This window comes from Pristis pectinata, chromosome 1 (assembly GCF_009764475.1).
Source record: "Pristis pectinata isolate sPriPec2 chromosome 1, sPriPec2.1.pri, whole genome shotgun sequence".
In the NCBI taxonomy this organism is placed as follows: Eukaryota; Metazoa; Chordata; class Chondrichthyes; order Rhinopristiformes; family Pristidae; genus Pristis; species Pristis pectinata.
This window is the reverse complement of record NC_067405.1, coordinates 63,093,404-63,110,284: the sequence shown is the minus strand read 5'-3', so window position 1 is coordinate 63,110,284 and position 16,881 is coordinate 63,093,404. Positions and strand designations below refer to the sequence as shown.

Genomic DNA, 16,881 nt, shown 5'->3' with positions numbered 1-16,881 from the left:
TCATTCCTTTCATTGCTTTATCATTCCCAAACTACCCCATCACAGAATTTTTCTTCTGTATTTTTTACTGATTTTGGCTGGGAATGTCTTGGTGCTAAGGGATTAGATGGGTCAGAATTTGTTGAGCATGTCCAAGATTGTTTTTTGAATCAATATGTAAACGGCCTCACAAGTGAAGGGGCTAAGCTTGTCCTCCTCTTAAGAAATGAGTTTGGGCAAGTGGTTGATGTGACAGTAGTGGAGCACTGTATAAAACCATATAAACATTCAACTGCGCAATTTAGAACTGTATAACAGTTTGTTCCGCCCACATTTGTTGTATTGTGTGCAGTTCTGGTTGTCGCATTACAGGAAAGATGTGGATGCTCTGGAGATGGTGCAGAAGAGATTCGCCAGGATGATGCCTGGATTAGGGTGTATTAGTTACAAGTGGAGGTTGGACAAACTTGGATTGTTTTCTCTGGAGCTTTGGAGGCTGCGGGGCGACCTGTTTAAAGTAAATAAAATTATGAGAGGCAGAGACAGGTGAGACAGAGTCTTTTATCCAGGATCAAAATGTCAAATACTAGAATGCGTGGCTTTAAACTGAGAGGGGGAAAGTTTAATGTAGATTTATCTGATAAATTTTCTTACACAGAGAGTGAAAGATGCCTGGAACGCACTGCCAGTGGAGGTGGTGGAAGGACAATAGATAGCATTTTGGAGATAGTGACCATAACTCCCTGACCTTTACCATAGCCTTGGAGAGGGATAGGAACAAATGATATGAGGAAGTATTTAACTGGGGGAGGGGGAATTATGATGCTATTAGGCAGGAAATTGGGAGCATAAATTAGGAACAGATATTCTTGAGGAAGTGCACAGCGGAAATGTGGAGGTTGTTTAAGGAATACTTGCATGGGGCTCTGGATAGGTTTGTCCCATTGATGTAGGGTAAGGATGGTAGATTGAAGGAACCATGGTTGACACGAGATGTAGAATATCTTGTCAAGATGAAGAAAGAAGCTTACCTAAGGTTTATAAAGCATGGATCAGACAGGGCTCTCAAGAGTTACAAGGAGCCAGGAGGGAGCTTGAGAATGGACTTAGGAGAACTAGAAGGGGGCATGAGAAGTCCTTGGTGAGTAGGATCAAGGAAAATCCCAAGGCATTCTACATGTATGTGGAGAATAAGAGGATGACCAGAGTGAGGGTAGGACCAATCATGGATAAAAGAAGAAACATGTGCCTGGAGTCGGAAGAGGTAGGGAGATCCTTTGACATTTGTGAGGATGGCGTACGACAGACTGATATGCTCGGGCATGTTGATGTGAGGAAGTAGGATGTGCTGGAACTATTGAAAAACATTAGGATAGATAAGTCACCGGGGCTGGACGTGATATACCTAAGGTTATTACAGAAAGCGAGGGAAGAGATTGCTGCGCCCTTGGCGACGATCTTTGCGTCCTCACTGGCCACAGGAATAGTGCCGGATGATTGAAGGGTGGCAAATGTTGTTCCTTTGTTTAAGAAAGGAAGTAGGGATAACCCTCAGAATTACAGACCAGTGAGTCTGACTTCAGTGGTCAGCGAATTTCTGGAGAAGATTCTTAGAGAGAGGATTTATGGGCATTTAGAGAAGCATAGGCTGATTAGGGACAGTCAATATGGCTTTGTGAGGGGCAGGCCATGCCTCACGAGCATGATTGAATTCTTTGAGGATGTGACAAAGCACATTGATGAAGGTAGAGCAGTAGATGTGGTGTACATGGATTTTAGTAAGGCGTTTGATAAGGTTCCTCATGGAAGGCTTATTCAGAAAGTCAGGAGGCATGGGATCCAGGGAAAGTTGGCTGTGTGGATTCGGAATTGGCTTGCCCATAGAAGACAAAGGATGCTAGTAGATGGAGCGTATTCTGCATGGAGGTCGGTGACCAGTGGTGTTCCGCAGGGATCTGTTCTGGGACCCCTACTCTGTGATTTTTATAAATGACTTGGATGAGGATGTGGAAGGGTGGGTTAGTAAGTTTGCTGATGATACAAAGGCTGGTGTTGTTGTGGATAGTGTAGAAGGTTGCTGTAGATTACAACAGGATATTGATAGAATGCAGAGCTGGGCTGGCAGATGGAGTTCAACCCAGAGAAGTGTGAAGTGATACACTTCGGGAGATTGAATTTGAAGGCAGAATACAAGGTTAATGGCAGGACTCTCAGCAGTGTGGAGGAACAGAGGGATCTTGGGGTACATGTCTATAGATCCCTCAAGGATGCCAGGCAGGTCAATAGGGTTGTTAAGAAGGCGTATGGAGTGTTGGCCTTCATTTGTTGGGGTATTGAGTTCAAAAGCCGTGAGGTGATGTTGCAGCTCTACAGAACTCTCGTCAGACCACACTTGGAGTATTGTGTTCAGTTCTGGTTGCCTCATTATAGAAAGGATGTGGAAGCTTTAGAGAGGGTGCAGAGGAGATTTACCAGGATGTTGCCTGGATTGGAGAGCATGTCTTATGAGGATAGGTTCAGCAAGCTTGTGCTTTTCTCTTTGGAGAAAAGGAGGATGAGAGGTGACTTGATAGAGGTGTACAAGATGATAAGAGGAATAGATTGAGTGGACAGTCAGAAACTTTTTCCCAGTGTGACAATGGCTAACACAAGGGGACATAATTTTAAGGTGATTGGAGGAAGGTATAAGGGGGATATCAGGGTTAAGTTTTTTTTTTTGCACAGAGAGTGGTGGGTGGGTAGAACGCACTGCCGGCAGAGGTTGTGGGGGCAGATACATTAGGGACATTTAAGAGACTGTTAGATAGCCACATGAATGATAGAAAAATAGGGGCTATGTGGGAGGGAAGGTTAAGATAGATCTTAGACCACAATAAAATGTTGGCACAACGTTGTGGGCCGAAGGGCCTGTACTGTGCTGTAGTGTTCTATGTTCAATGTTTATAAGGTAGTTAGACAGGCACATAAATGGGCAAGGAATTGAGAGGTATGGACCACATGCAGGAAGGCGTGCAGTTTAAATTGGCATCATGTTTGGCCAGTCTTCATGGGCAGAAGGGCCTGTTCCTGGGCTGTACAGTTCAATGTTCTGTAATTCTATTAGTTTCAAGATACTCACAGAAGAAGACAGGACAGGTTTACAAGTTAAAGTCCAAAACGGGAGGAAAGCTCATTTCAATGGCATCAGACAGAAACTTGCAAAAGTTGATTGGGAGAGGATATTAGCAGAGTAAGGGACATCTGGCAAGTGGGAGGCTTTCAAAAGTGAGGTCCAAATAAATCAGGGCCAACATGTTCCTGTTGGAGTGGCAGGATTAGGGAACCCTGGTTGATGAGGCGTATTGAGGGTTTGGTCAGGAAAATAGATATAGACAGCTGGGATGAAATGAGTACCTGGAAAGGGGTACAAGGGATGTAGTAGTAGTGCACCTAAGAAGGAAGTCTGGATGGCAAGAAGGGGACATGAGATATCTCTGGCAGATAACGTCAAGGAGCACCTACAGGAGGTCCTATTACCATATTAAAAATAGAAAAGAAGCTAGAGGGAGAGTAGGTTCCCTGAAGGAACATAGGTTAGACTACACTTGGAATAGTGTGTGCAATTCTACTTGCTACACTACAGGAACAGGGTGTTGCCGGGATTGGAGGGATTGACTTCCAAGACTGGATTGGCTAGTCTGTTTTCCCTGAAGCAAAGGATGCTGCGAGGTGACATGATAGAGGTATATAAAATTATGAGAGGCATAGATTGGGTAGTTTGTCAGCATCTTTTTCCCAGCGTAGGGATATTGGTGGCATGATCAGTAATTTTGCAGATGACATCAAAATAGGTTTAAGATGAGAGGGAAGGGGTTTAAAGGGAATCTGACGGGTACATTTTTCACACAAACTGTATTTGATATCTGGAAATAAACTACCAGAGGGGTGGTGGAGGCAGGAAAAAAAACATTTAAGAAGCATCTGGACAGGTGCCTGAATGAGCAGGGCATGGAAGAACACTCTACGCAAAAGGTGCATTTCATTGTGTGTTTCGATGTACATGTGACCAAAGATATATCATCAATTAATGCAGGCCAGTGGGAGTAGCATAGTTAGGCCTCATGGTTGGTATAGATAGAGTGGGCCAAAGGACCTGTTTGTATGCTGTACTACTCCCTGACTCTATGAATCTATGACTGTTCTTTCATCTCCTACTTGCCCCTTAAGAGAGAGGAATTTCCTAAGCTGAGAATGAAATCATCTTCACCCTCCAAATATCTACTATTTAGCAAAGGAGGCAAACAGATTCACTTTGCAGATGTTGCCTGACCTGCTGTGTGGTTCCAGTTTATATATTTCACCCTGTTGTTACTTTCTGTTTTGGGCCTCGATGTATCGAGAAAGATAGGAGAAGATATGAAAATAGAGGAGACAATGGCAATTAGGGTTGGCATGAAAATAGATTAAAGAGGTACTCAGGAAGGTGGCAGTCCTCAAAGTAAAAAAGATATTCAGCCTGATTAGGTTGCATCCAGCGTCACCTGGGGAAATGAAGGTGGAAAATGTAGAGGCTCATGCACTAGCCATTCAAACCTCCTTAGATATGGGAGTAATGCCAGAGGATAACAAATCGTTGTATTTTTCATTAATCAATCGGGTCTTCAACCTTTCCACAGATTCAGTGTGAGCTGCTGAGTGTCTCCAGCATTTCATACAATTTCAGGAAATCCTCAGCGATGCCCCTGCTCTGCTATTGACAGCTTTCCCAAGTGTGCAGCAGAGATAAGTGTGCAAAGTTATGGCAGGAGAGCAGAAGAAGCTTCCCCTTATCTTTCACAGATTTTCTACTGCCTCACTTTCTCCTCTTCTTTACTGACAAGCAAATTAAAATGGAACATTATGATGGGATATCAGGTGTTAGTGAGTCCAGCTATATGCACGATGATGAATTTCTGAGCTATAATCTAGAGGACCAGCTGAGACTCTGGGTCTAACTCCCTCTCCCCAACTTCACGTTTTTTATTGCACTGTGAATATTTTACTCACTCCTCCTCTGAAACTTCCTCTCCTCTTGCTACTATAACCCCAAATATCCCATCTAATGCCAAATTTTTCCTTCACCTTTTCTGATGAACTAGAAGTCACAGATCAGAATGTAAACATTCAGACCAACTCACTTTCCCCACAGAATTTAAACTGACAAACAGATTGCTTCCTGATATTGTTCCGTCTTCCTCTCTTTAAGAGAAATTAGAGCATCACCTCTTCTTCATTTTAATCTCGAGGACAGTCTGCAATATTAGCCTTAGATATCCACCATTGCATTTGGTTTTAAAAAAAATTTGCTAACCAGCAGTAAATTAAGGTGCACTTTATTGCTGTGTGGAATTTGAAATGGTACTCAACATTCAATCTAATCACTACTTAAATGGCTGTAGACTGGATCTTCTACAGATCTAAGAGAACTGATATAAGTGCTTAGAGCTTCACAATACAAAGCCACACACATTAATGGAAAAAATATACTTACAATATATTAGATTATGATTCTAGCAAATTAATAATTCAGCATTATAATCCTATGTGATATGTCTTCTTTAAACTGGAAATGATATTCTTACCTCCAAGAACTTTTGTTCTGATTTGAACTATCTCATCCCTATTCAGTGTTGTCAGTGGGGAGCCCAAACGTTGCTGCAGGGTTTCCACATTCCGTAGATCAGGCACCTTGAAAATATAACTAGGGGACAGTGAAATCTGCGCCAGTTCACTGTCATCTGTGTCTCCTGAACCGATGGCGAAAGGTGCTACCCCGGCCTCCTTCAGATCCAGGGCTGCCCGACCAACGTCATCGGCTGACCTGCTGGCAGTGAGGAGGATCAAAAACTGGGGTACACCTTCCTCCACCCTGCTCCCAGCAGATCTGGTGAAGACGTTCTGCTTGACAAAGTCCAGTGCTTTACCAGTGTTGGCTCTTCGCCCTCCTTTTGGCCCCATATTATTTATTGCTCGTTTCACATCCTCTTTAGTGGAGTAGCTGTTTAGGTAGAAGTTGACGTTGGGATCTTCACTGTACTGAACCAAACAAACACGGACTCGGTCACTTCCGACGTCAAGATTGTCAACCATTCTGGAGAGGAATCTTTGAATTGATTGGAATGCAGGTCTGATGTTTTCTGATCCATCAATGAGGAATACAACATCCCTCTTAACAGCATCTGCAAGAAATGCAGGAACAGATTGATGTTTTATACCCCAACATTGCTGGGTAAATAAAGCAGTGTTCGTGAAACCACCCAAAGCCCAAATTATCATTGCTCTTCGAATTACATTTGTCTTGTTAGGTTATTATCTTCCTCTGTACTTTCCAGTGTTGTCCCCTGATTTCCTCTCCTGCGCAACCTCAGACACAATGAAGGAATGCAGCCTTCAGATTCGGTGTACTGAGGTCAATTTCAAATAGGATGGACCAAGTTAGACCTGAGCAGGACTCAAACCAGTGTTCTTATGCAATGGTTAAGTAACACTGTGAGGTAAGGGATTAAACTAGATTGGGAGGAGACAGGTACCAAAATGAAGCATTTGTGAGGAAAAAAAAGCGCAGTAAATGAAAGGACTGAGATAAAGGAACAATAATGGAGAAAATAATTTTAAAAGTATCAGACAGAGGGCAAATTTTCATCAATCCAAACTGTATTTTGTGCAAAAAATGGTGTGGTAAACACAAGTGACCCATAGCTGCAAACTGCTACCTGAGGCTAGGAGATAGCAGAAGTAATTTTGCTAAAGAAATTTTGAGAAGGGTACGAAGTACATATCTGATTTCAAACAAAAGAGCAAAGGCACAAAAGCAAGAACTCTGATGCAAGTTCAGAGAATACTGGAGACAGAAGAACAGTAGATCAGGCAGTACCAATGGAGAGAAATAGAGGAAAAAGGTTGGTGAGCTACAGGCACATCTGAGGGATTCACGTAATAATGGAGACCCAGATCAAATTGCAGAGGATGCAGGGGCTGATGTGCTGTGGGTGGAGGGATGGAAATGGTTGGGCAGGGTGAGCTCAAATTAAGATTAAATGCTTTCATGAAAAGACATTGACTTCTGATGGTAACTCTCTACATTTCCTCAGAGATCTTTTATGATCTCCTCAAATTTTCCAGCCTTTTTTATTTCTCTTTCAATACCTTTCAAAAAAACCATAAAATGATTTGAAACAGTTTTGAACGAGGATAGAGGCAGAAAAGAAGCCTTCTGTATTCTTTGAACAAAGTTCACTGCAAGCTCAACAAATAGCATGACATTTATCAATCGTGCACATAACAGCCAGCCTGACTCAACACCAAACTCAAGAGTGCGGACTGTTCCTATTTATTCCATGTTAACAATAATTGCTACTCACTTCTATGCCTTCTCCAGACCTGGATCTTCATTTTGTCACGTTACTACTCCTTCTGACTTCCAATTTCATTCCTTACATCGCTTTATCATTCTTGACCTATCCCATCACAGAACTTTTCTTCTGTAATTACACTAATATTGACTGGGGCTGCCCTAGTGCTAAGGGATTAGATGGCTCAGAATTTGTTAAGCATGTGCAAGATTGCTTTCTGACAAATATGTAAATTGCCCCACAAGAGAAGTGGCTAACCTTGACCTCCTCTTCTTAAATGAGTTTCGGCAAGTGGTTGATCTGACAGTAGTGGAGTACTTTGAGATCAGTGAACACAATTTATTGAAACTGCATAAAACTTTGGTCCGGCCACATTTGGCGTATTGTGTGCAGTTCTGTTTGCTGCATCACGGGAAAGATGTGGAGGCTTTGGATATGGTGCAGAAGAGGTTAACCGGGATGTTGCCTGGACTAGGGTGAATTAGCTACGAGGGGAGGTTGGACAAAGTGGATTGTTTTCTCTGGAGCTTTGAAGGCTGAGGGGCGACCTGATTAAAGTATATAAAATTATGAGAGGCAGAGACAGGTGAGACAGTCTTTTTTCCAGGGTCAAAATGTCAAATATCAGAATGCATGGCTTTATTTTGAGAGACGGGAAGTTTAATGTAGATTTGTCTGGTAAATTTTCTTACACAGAGAGTGAAAGATGCCTGGAACATGCTGCCAGTGGAGGTGGTGGTAGCAGGTATGATAGCAATGTTTGTGAGGTAGTTAGACAGGCACATAAACAGGCAAGGAATTGAGGGGTATGGACCATGTGCAGGAAGACGTGCAGTTTAAATTGGCATCATGTTTGGCCAGTCTTCATGGGCAGAAGGGCCTGTTCCTGTGCTGTGTAGTTCAATGTTCTGTAATTCTATTAGTTTTAAGATACTCACAGAAAAAGACAGGACAGGTTTACAAGTTAAAGTCCAAAACAGGGAGAAAGCTCATTTCAATGGCATCAGACAGAAACTTGCAAAAGTTGATTGGGAGAGGATATTAGCAGAGTAAAGGACATCTGGCAAGTGGGAGGCTTTCAAAAGTGAGGTCCAAATAAATCAGGGCCAACATGTTCCTGTTGGAGTGGCAGGATAGGGAACCTTGGTTGATGAGGCATATTGCGGGTATGGTCAGGAAAAAAGATATAGACAGCTGAGATGAGGTGAGTCCCTTGAGAGGGGTATAAAGGATGTAGTAGGACACTTAAGGAGGAAATTATGAGGGTAAGAAGGGACCATGAGATATTCCTGGCAGATAAGGCAAAGGAGCATCTGGAGGAAGTTCTATAACTATATTAAAAATAAAAGGAAGCTTGGGAGAGAGTTGGTTCCCTGAAGGAACATTGGTTAGGCCACACTGGGAATGGTGTGTATAATTCTGGTTGCCACTGTACAGGAAAAGTATGGTTAAACTGAAAAAGGTGCAGAAAAGATTCCCTGGGGTGTTGATTGGATTGGAGGAATTGACCTACAAGCAAAAATTGGATTGGCTGGTCTGTTTTCCCTGAAGCAAAGGAGGCTGGGAGGTGACATGATTGAGATATATGAAATTATGAGAGGCATAGATCGGGTAGTTTGTCAGCATCTGTTTCCCAGCATAGGGATGTTGGTGGCATGATTAGTAATTTCGCACATGGCATCATGACAACAGATTTAAGATGTGAGGGAGGAGGTTTAAAGGGAATCTGACAGGTAAAATTTTCACACAAAGTGTAGTTGATATCTGGAATGAACTGCCAGAAGGGGTGGTGGAGGCAGGAAGAGGAATAACATTTAAGAAGCATCTGGACAGGTACCTGAATGAGAAGGGCATGGAAGGATATGGGATAAATGCTGGCCAGTGGGAATAGCATAGTTAGGGAGCATAGTTGGTATAGATACAGTGGGCCAAAGGACCTGTTTGTATGCTGTACTACTCCCTGACTCTATGAATCTATGACTGTCCTTTCCTCTCCTACTTGCCCTCTAAGAGAGAGTAATTTGCTAAACTTGAGAATGAAATCATCTTCACTCTCCAGATATTTACCATCTAGCAAAGGAGGCAAACAGGTTCACTTTGCAGATGTTGCCTGAAATGCTGTGCGGTTCCAGTTTATATATTTCATCCTGTTGTTACTTTCTGTTTTGGGCCTCGATGTATTGAGAAAGATAGGAAAGGAGAGGAAATTAGAATCTGGGAGCAGTATTGAATAAACAAAAAATTAAAGGACTCAGATTTGGATCAAATAGTTGAAGGTTCTAAGGAAAGTGGATTGAATTAAAATTCAAGAATAACAAAGGAATATTGCCTGGGTAGTAGCATTTAAAAAAAGAGGCTGTAAAGACCAAAATTGTGCCAGATAAAAACAGATACAATTATGAGATTTAGAAGTTAGCACGTGGCAACGAGCCAGAAGCGATGAATCCAAAGTTGATAAAACTGAGGGAGGAAATTATGAAGGTTCAGCAATACCTCAAACTTCCGACCCTCATCAGATACTGGGATAGAGTTGGAGGGCTCCTCCAAGGTCCTCGAATGCTGCTTCTTGGTGTCCCACTAGCTGCTGGGTCACCTAATAGACTTGTTATTGTACAATTCAAGTCTGATTATTAACTGAATATATTCAGGTACGACAAGTGAAGGAGGATGTGGTGTGGCCACATTAATCCAAAATATTATTAGTACATAAGAAAAGGTTGATGTTCGCTAAGGCTCAAGCTCAAGATACTTAGAATTAAAGGACAATTGTTCATTAATTGTTACTGTAATGCTGGTGCATGCTACAGACAGAAAATGCTTTGAAGGACATAGGAAAATGGATTTGCGGATAAATTGCTGACATGCATACAACAGAACTTTCCAGCTCAATGTGTTTCATTTCAACAAAAACAGAGTTCTGAGGAACAAAATATGGCTCATTTGAGAAGGACGAGTGACATTATCATTATGTCTGGTATTAGTTCAACTGACGAGGAAAAAAAATCAAACATGAATATTCTTAATGAATAATTTAATGATTAAAACCAAACAGGAAAGGTATTACACATTTATAAGGTGATAATACAGTAGAGAACTGCAATCAATGTAAAAAATTCAGCAGGATGCAACAAGGGGAATACAAGGGACAGGAGAATTATCAGTGGCTAACAAAAAACATTCCAAGTATATTTGTCAAGTTTTAAAAGAAAAGAAACTAGTCAAATATATAAAAAGGTGAGCTGATTAGGGATCAAGAAGATCATATTGTGGAGGCAGAATTACCAGATAATCACTTTGCATCTGGTTCACCAGCCAAGGGGATGATGACAGTGCCGCACTAAAAGAGGAGGCAATGACAATAAGGGTTGGCATGAAAATAGATCAAAGAGGTACTTAGAAGGGTGGCAGTCCTCAAAGTAAAGATATCCAGCCTGGTTGGGTTGCATCCAAGGTCATCTGGGGAAATAAGGGTGGAAAATGTGGAGGTTCATGCACTGACCATCCAAACCTCCTTTGATATGGGAGTGAAGCCAGAGGATAACAAATCGTTGTATTTTTCATTAATCAATCGGGTCTTCAACCTCAAACAGTAACTCTGCTTCCCTTTACACAGATTCAGTGTGAGCTGCTGAGTGTTTCCAGTATTTTGTACGTTCAGAACATCCTCAGCAATGCTACTGCTCTGCCATTGACAGCTTTCCCGAGAATACAGCAGAGATAAGAAGTGTGCGACGTTATGGCAGGAGAGCAGAAGAAGCTTCCCCTTATCTTTCACAGACTTTCTACTCCCTCACTTTCTCCTCTACTAAATGGCAAATTAAAAGGAACATTATGACGGGATATCAGATGATACTGTGTCCAGCTATATGCACTATGATGAATTTCTGAGCTAATATCTAGAGGACCAGCTGAGACTCTGGGTCTAACTCCCTCTCCACATTTTTTTATTGCACTGCGAATATTTTACTCACTTCTCCTCTGAATCTTCCTCTCTTGTTGCTACTATAACCCCAAATATCCCTTCCAATGCCAAATTTCTCCTTCATCTATCCTGATGAATTAGAAGTCAAAGGTCAGGATGTAAACATTCAGGCCAACTCACTTTTCCCACAGAATTTAAACTGACAAACAGATTGCTTCCTGATGTTGTTCCCTCTTCCTCTCTTCAAGAAAACATTAAAGCATCACCTCCTCTTCTTTTTAATCTTGAGGATGGTCTGCAATACTAGCCTTAGATTTGCACCATTGCAGTTCGTCTTTTAAAAGAATGCTAACCAGCAGCAGTAAATTAAGGTGCACTTCATTGCTGTGTGGAATTTGAAATGGTACTCAAGATTCAATCTAATCACTACTTAAATGGCTGTGGCTGGATATTCTACAGATCTAAGAGAACTGGTATAAGTGCTCAGAGCTTTACCATAAAAAGCCACACACACTAATCGAAAAACTTACACTTACTATATATTAGATTATGATTCTAGCAAATTAATAATTCAGCATTATAATCCTACGTGATATGTCTTCTTCAAAACTGGAAATGATACTCTTACCTCCAAGAACCGTTCTTCGGATTTGAACTATCTGATCCCTATTCAGTGTTGTCAGTGGGGAGCCCAGACGTTGCTGCAGGGTTTCCACATTCCGTAGATCAGGCACCTTGAAAATATAATTAGGGGACAGTGAAATCTGCGCCAGTTCACTGTCATCTGTGTCTCCTGAACCGATGGCGAAAGGTGCTACCCCAGCCTCTTTCAGATCCAGGGCTGCCCGACCAATGTCATCGGCTGACCTGCTGGCAGTGAGGAGGATCAAGAACTGGGGTACACCTTCCTCCACCCTGCTCCCAGCAGATCTGGTGAAGACGTTCTGCTTGACAAAGTCCAGTGCTTTACCAGTGTTGGCTCTTCGCCCTCCTTTTGGCCCCATATTATTTATTGCTCGTTTCACATCCTCTTTAGTGGAGTAGCTGTTTAGGTAGAAGTTGACGCTGGGATCTTCGCTGTACTGAACCAAACTAACACGGACTCGGTCACTTCCGACATCAAGATCGTCAACCATTCTGGAGAGGAATCTTTGAATTGATTGGAATGCAGGTCTGATGTTTTCTGATCCATCAATGAGGAATACAACATCTCTCTTAACAGCATCTGCAAGAAATGCAGGAACAGATTTATATTTATTACCCAACTATTGGCTGGATATGTAAAGCAGTGTTCATGAACCCACCCAAAGCCGAAACAATTTTTGCTATTTGAATTAGATACGTCTTATTAGATTATTATCTTTGTACTTTCCAGTTTTGGCTCCTGACTAGGCAATCGCACTGCAATGATGTCCTGCTCAATTCCGTCTCATGTGAAATGCTGCGTTGCTGCTCACTAGAGGTAATCACAGAGGCTTTTGAGATTGAAGGACAGCACTCAGAACTTATAGTCCATGGGTAACTCAATGTCTCAATGATACAGAAGCTTGAGTTCCTCCAGTCACTTTCCTAATTATAGTGACCTATCATATACTAGTGAATTTAGAAAAAAATTGCGCATGAGAGGTTATTCTATGGTTGATGAGACAGTGCAGAAGTGCAGCCTTTAGATTCTTCAAGTATTCAGGACAATTTTATGGCAAGTGGGACCTGTTCAAGAGGGGCAAATTGGATCTCAGGCCATGCAGAGGTTAATCAGGCAAGGAGTCTGGCATCAGGATGAAGCATTTGAGAGAGAAAATAAAACAAGGGAAATGGAGGACCGTGACAGCATGGTGGAGATATATCTTAGAGACACAAGAGACTGCAGATGCTGGAATCTGAAGGAAGCATCTGCTGGAGGAACACAGTGGGTCGAGCAGCATCTGTGGGATGAAAGGCATTGTTGACATTTTGGGTTGAACCTCTATATATCTATATATTTTAGCCTGAGAATAACTGATAAAATTGAAAACAGTGTTTATTTCCCATCAGTAACAGATTGTTCATGTTAAACTTGATCTGTGTCAACTAGGAGGAAGTGTGCAGTTATAACTCAATGAAGCAGAGACGATGTCTACATTTGCTGATCTCGATGATGATGGTCAGTGCTGTGGAGGATGGGAGGATGTATCGTGCAAACATAGAAAGCAGGAGGAGTAGGCCATTAAGCCTATCTAGCCAGCCCTGCTATGCAATACAATGATGCTGATCATTCAAACTCGGTATTCTATCCCAGAATTCTTCCCATATCCCTTGATCCCTGTAGCCCTACGAACAATATCTAACCCCTCCTTGATTATTTAATAATTTGGCTACAACTGTTTTCTGTGGTAGAGAATTCCACGGGTTCATCATGGTCTGAGAGAAAATATTTTGCATCATCTCATTCTTTAATGGCTCATGCCTTATTCTTTGTCCTGTGCCCCTGGTTCTGGACTACCCTGTCTCAGGAACGTCCTTCCTGCATCTAACCTCCCAGTCCTGTTAGGATTTTGTAGGTTTCTATGAGATCCCAATTGAATCTTCTAAACAATGGTGGTTATAAAATTGACCCAATCTCTTCCATTACACCAGTCCTGCCAGCCCAGGAATCTGTTTCCTGATGAGGATGGCCTAACTAAATAATATCACAGCAATGAAGAAAAGCAAGGTTATAATAAAGAGAAGCGGATAGAAATCAGAAATGAAAGAGTGATTTTTAGTTGCTTCTCAGAATACCAGATGCATTCCCTACTCACTAGCCTTTCCACCAACTACAAAGCACGAGTCAGGAGTGTGGGAAAATTTTACACCACTATATATTTGATTAGTATTCTGACAAATAAACAACAAACATAAATGAGAACATTTTAGATACTGCTACTTTCATGTTGCTGCTTTGCCTCAAATATCCCACCCTTGGCCAACTTCCCCTTCATGTAGTCAAGAATCAGGATGTAGACATTCAGACCAACTCATTTTTTTTCACGGCACCTCAAATTGACTAATTAATTGCATCCCATTGTTGTTCCTTCCTCCTCCCTTCACAGGTTGTATAAAGCATCACTTCCCCTACCTTCAAACCTTGAGTGTAGCCTCTACTATTGGACTTAGTTTCCACCATTGCTTTTGGTTAAAAAAAAAATTACCTACAGCAATAAATAAATGTGAATGCTGCTTATCTGATGCTATGTGCCTGTGATGCTGCTGCAAGTTTTTCATTGCACCTGTGCATACACGTACTTGTGTATATGACCATAAACTCGACTTTGACTTTGAGTTACACGGCATTGGTGAACGGAATGTTAAATAGTAAAAACATATCGACCTATAATTTTTTAAACTGGCTCTAGGGTTTAGATATTCAACAGATTCAAGACAACCCAATAAAGGTAGAGGCATCGCTCAGATAAGGCTGTTTAACACTTCCACAGGCAAGGCCAAGCATACCAAGGGATGAATTTACATCATTAATTATTATTATAACAAATTAACAATGCACCATTATAAATGTTTGCAATTTGTCTTCTTTTAACTCGGAATAAGATTTTTACCTTCAAGGACGAGTGTCCTGATTCGAATTATCTGATCTTTGTTCAGTCGTGTCAATGGTAATTCCAGGTTTTGCTGCAGTGTTTCCACATTCCGTAGATCAGTCACCTTGAAAATATAACTAGGGGACAATGAAATCTGCTGCAGTTCACTTTCATCTGCGTCTCCTGAACTGATGGTGAAAGGTGCTACCCCGGCCTCTTTCAGTGCCAGGGCTGCCTGACCTACATCATCGGCTGACCTACTGGCAGTGAGGAGGATCAAGAACTGGGGTACACCTTCCTCCACCCTGCTCCCAGCAGATCTGGTGAAGATGTTCTGTTTGACATAGTCCAGTGCCTTGCCAGTGTTGGCTCTTCGCCCTCCTATTTGCCTGAGATTATTTACCACGTCATTGAGATCCCTTTTTGTTGTGTAGCTGTTTAGGTAGAAGTTGACGTTGGGATCTTCGCTGTACTGAACCAAAGCAACTCGGACTTTGTCACTTCCAATGTCAAGATTGTCGACCACTCTGGAGATGAATTTTTGAATCGAGGAGAAGGCAGATCTGACATTTTCTGATCCATCAACGAGGAACACAACATCCCTCTTAACAGCATCTGTAGGTAATGGATAGTACATAGTAAAAAATAAATTGTTTAAAGCATTGATGGAAATCATTTGGCCCATTGCCTCTGTGTTATCTCTTTGGAATAAATCAACACCCATTCCTGAGAGTTGATCACAAAAGTCTAGGCTGACAATTCAGTGCCATATTGAGAGAGTGCTGCATAGACAAAGTGTGATATTAAACTGAGGCCCTGTGTGTTCTACAGGAGGATGCAGAAGATCCCACCACATCATTCTGGAAGGAAATTATCCTTAACGGCTTAGTCAATACTTATTCCTCAGTCAACATAAAAACAAACAATCTGATTGTTATCATAATGCCATATTGGGTCCTTCTTGTTCATAAAAAGGCTATAACATTTTCTCACTGTAAAACCAAATGAAGTATCGGGCAGGGGAATTTGCACAAAAAAAACTATTGCCTTCAGACCAAGTGATCTTTGGAAGTTTAGAATACAATTACAACATCAGTGATATTCAATGTAAGATATTCAATTAACTGCAAACTACTTCAGCACATCCAGAGTTTGTGACAGGCACTATATAAATGCACTTTTCTCTCTCTTTCTCTTGACAGTAGCATTAAAGCACAATGCAGGCATATTGTACATAGCATATGGCAATTGACAAGAAAATGAATTGTTTTCCATCATTGTCCCATCCTACATGTACTTCATCCTTGATCCATTCTAATTAACTGGCAATAATGCTAATGACTGAGAATTATTTGAAAGGTGATAAAACTTTTTTTAAACCACTCACCAAACAATTACAATTGGCATTGAATAAGAACTAACAATAAGTCAACATACTCCAAATTTGCACCTGAAGCAATAGTGTCATAATTAATCACTCTTCATGAGGAATTTTTTATAAATGACTGACCACATTGGAGATACTGTATTGGGAGGTTATTTAGATATAATAATGAGAGAGATTAGCAAGATACTGTCCTTCAGTAACTTCTGAGACATTTGTATTTCTATTGACATATCCAGCTTCTCAATGCCAGGCTCACAATACCTGAGGCTTTCAGGATATAACTGATGCCACTGGGGAGTACTTAAGGCAGGCAACCTGACCCAAAATCATTATTGTTATTGTACCATAAACTGAATAATTAATTGTGTGTTAACATTTTTCCTCTCTTCATGAGGGATTTAAAGTGCCATCAGGTTACAGAGTGGCACAGTGTCTCAAAGCTCCACAGACCCTGGGAACGGCTTGCACTCTGAGCCCAGGGCTTTGGTAAAGAAAAAGTTACTAGTGGTAAGGATCACATCAGAAACAATAAGATGTTCTGTATCACTTGGACTGTTAATGGATGTACAGATTATGGGTTTAGCATGAACATCTGGCTAAAAGGTTTTGATATTCGACAGATTAACAACTAACCATTCAAAGAGAAGTACAGCTGTGATAAATGTA

General features: G+C 41.4%; 1 protein-coding gene across 1 annotated transcript in view; it reads right to left on the bottom strand.

The window, feature by feature from the left end:
- LOC127587347 (collagen alpha-3(VI) chain-like) overlaps positions 1 to 16,881 on the bottom strand; it is a 179,681-nt gene that overhangs the window by 109,744 nt on the left and 53,056 nt on the right. The window contains 3 exon segments of the mRNA XM_052008828.1: positions 5,580 to 6,176; positions 11,900 to 12,496; positions 14,847 to 15,443. Coding sequence (XP_051864788.1) covers positions 5,580 to 6,176; positions 11,900 to 12,496; positions 14,847 to 15,443 — 1,791 coding nt within the window.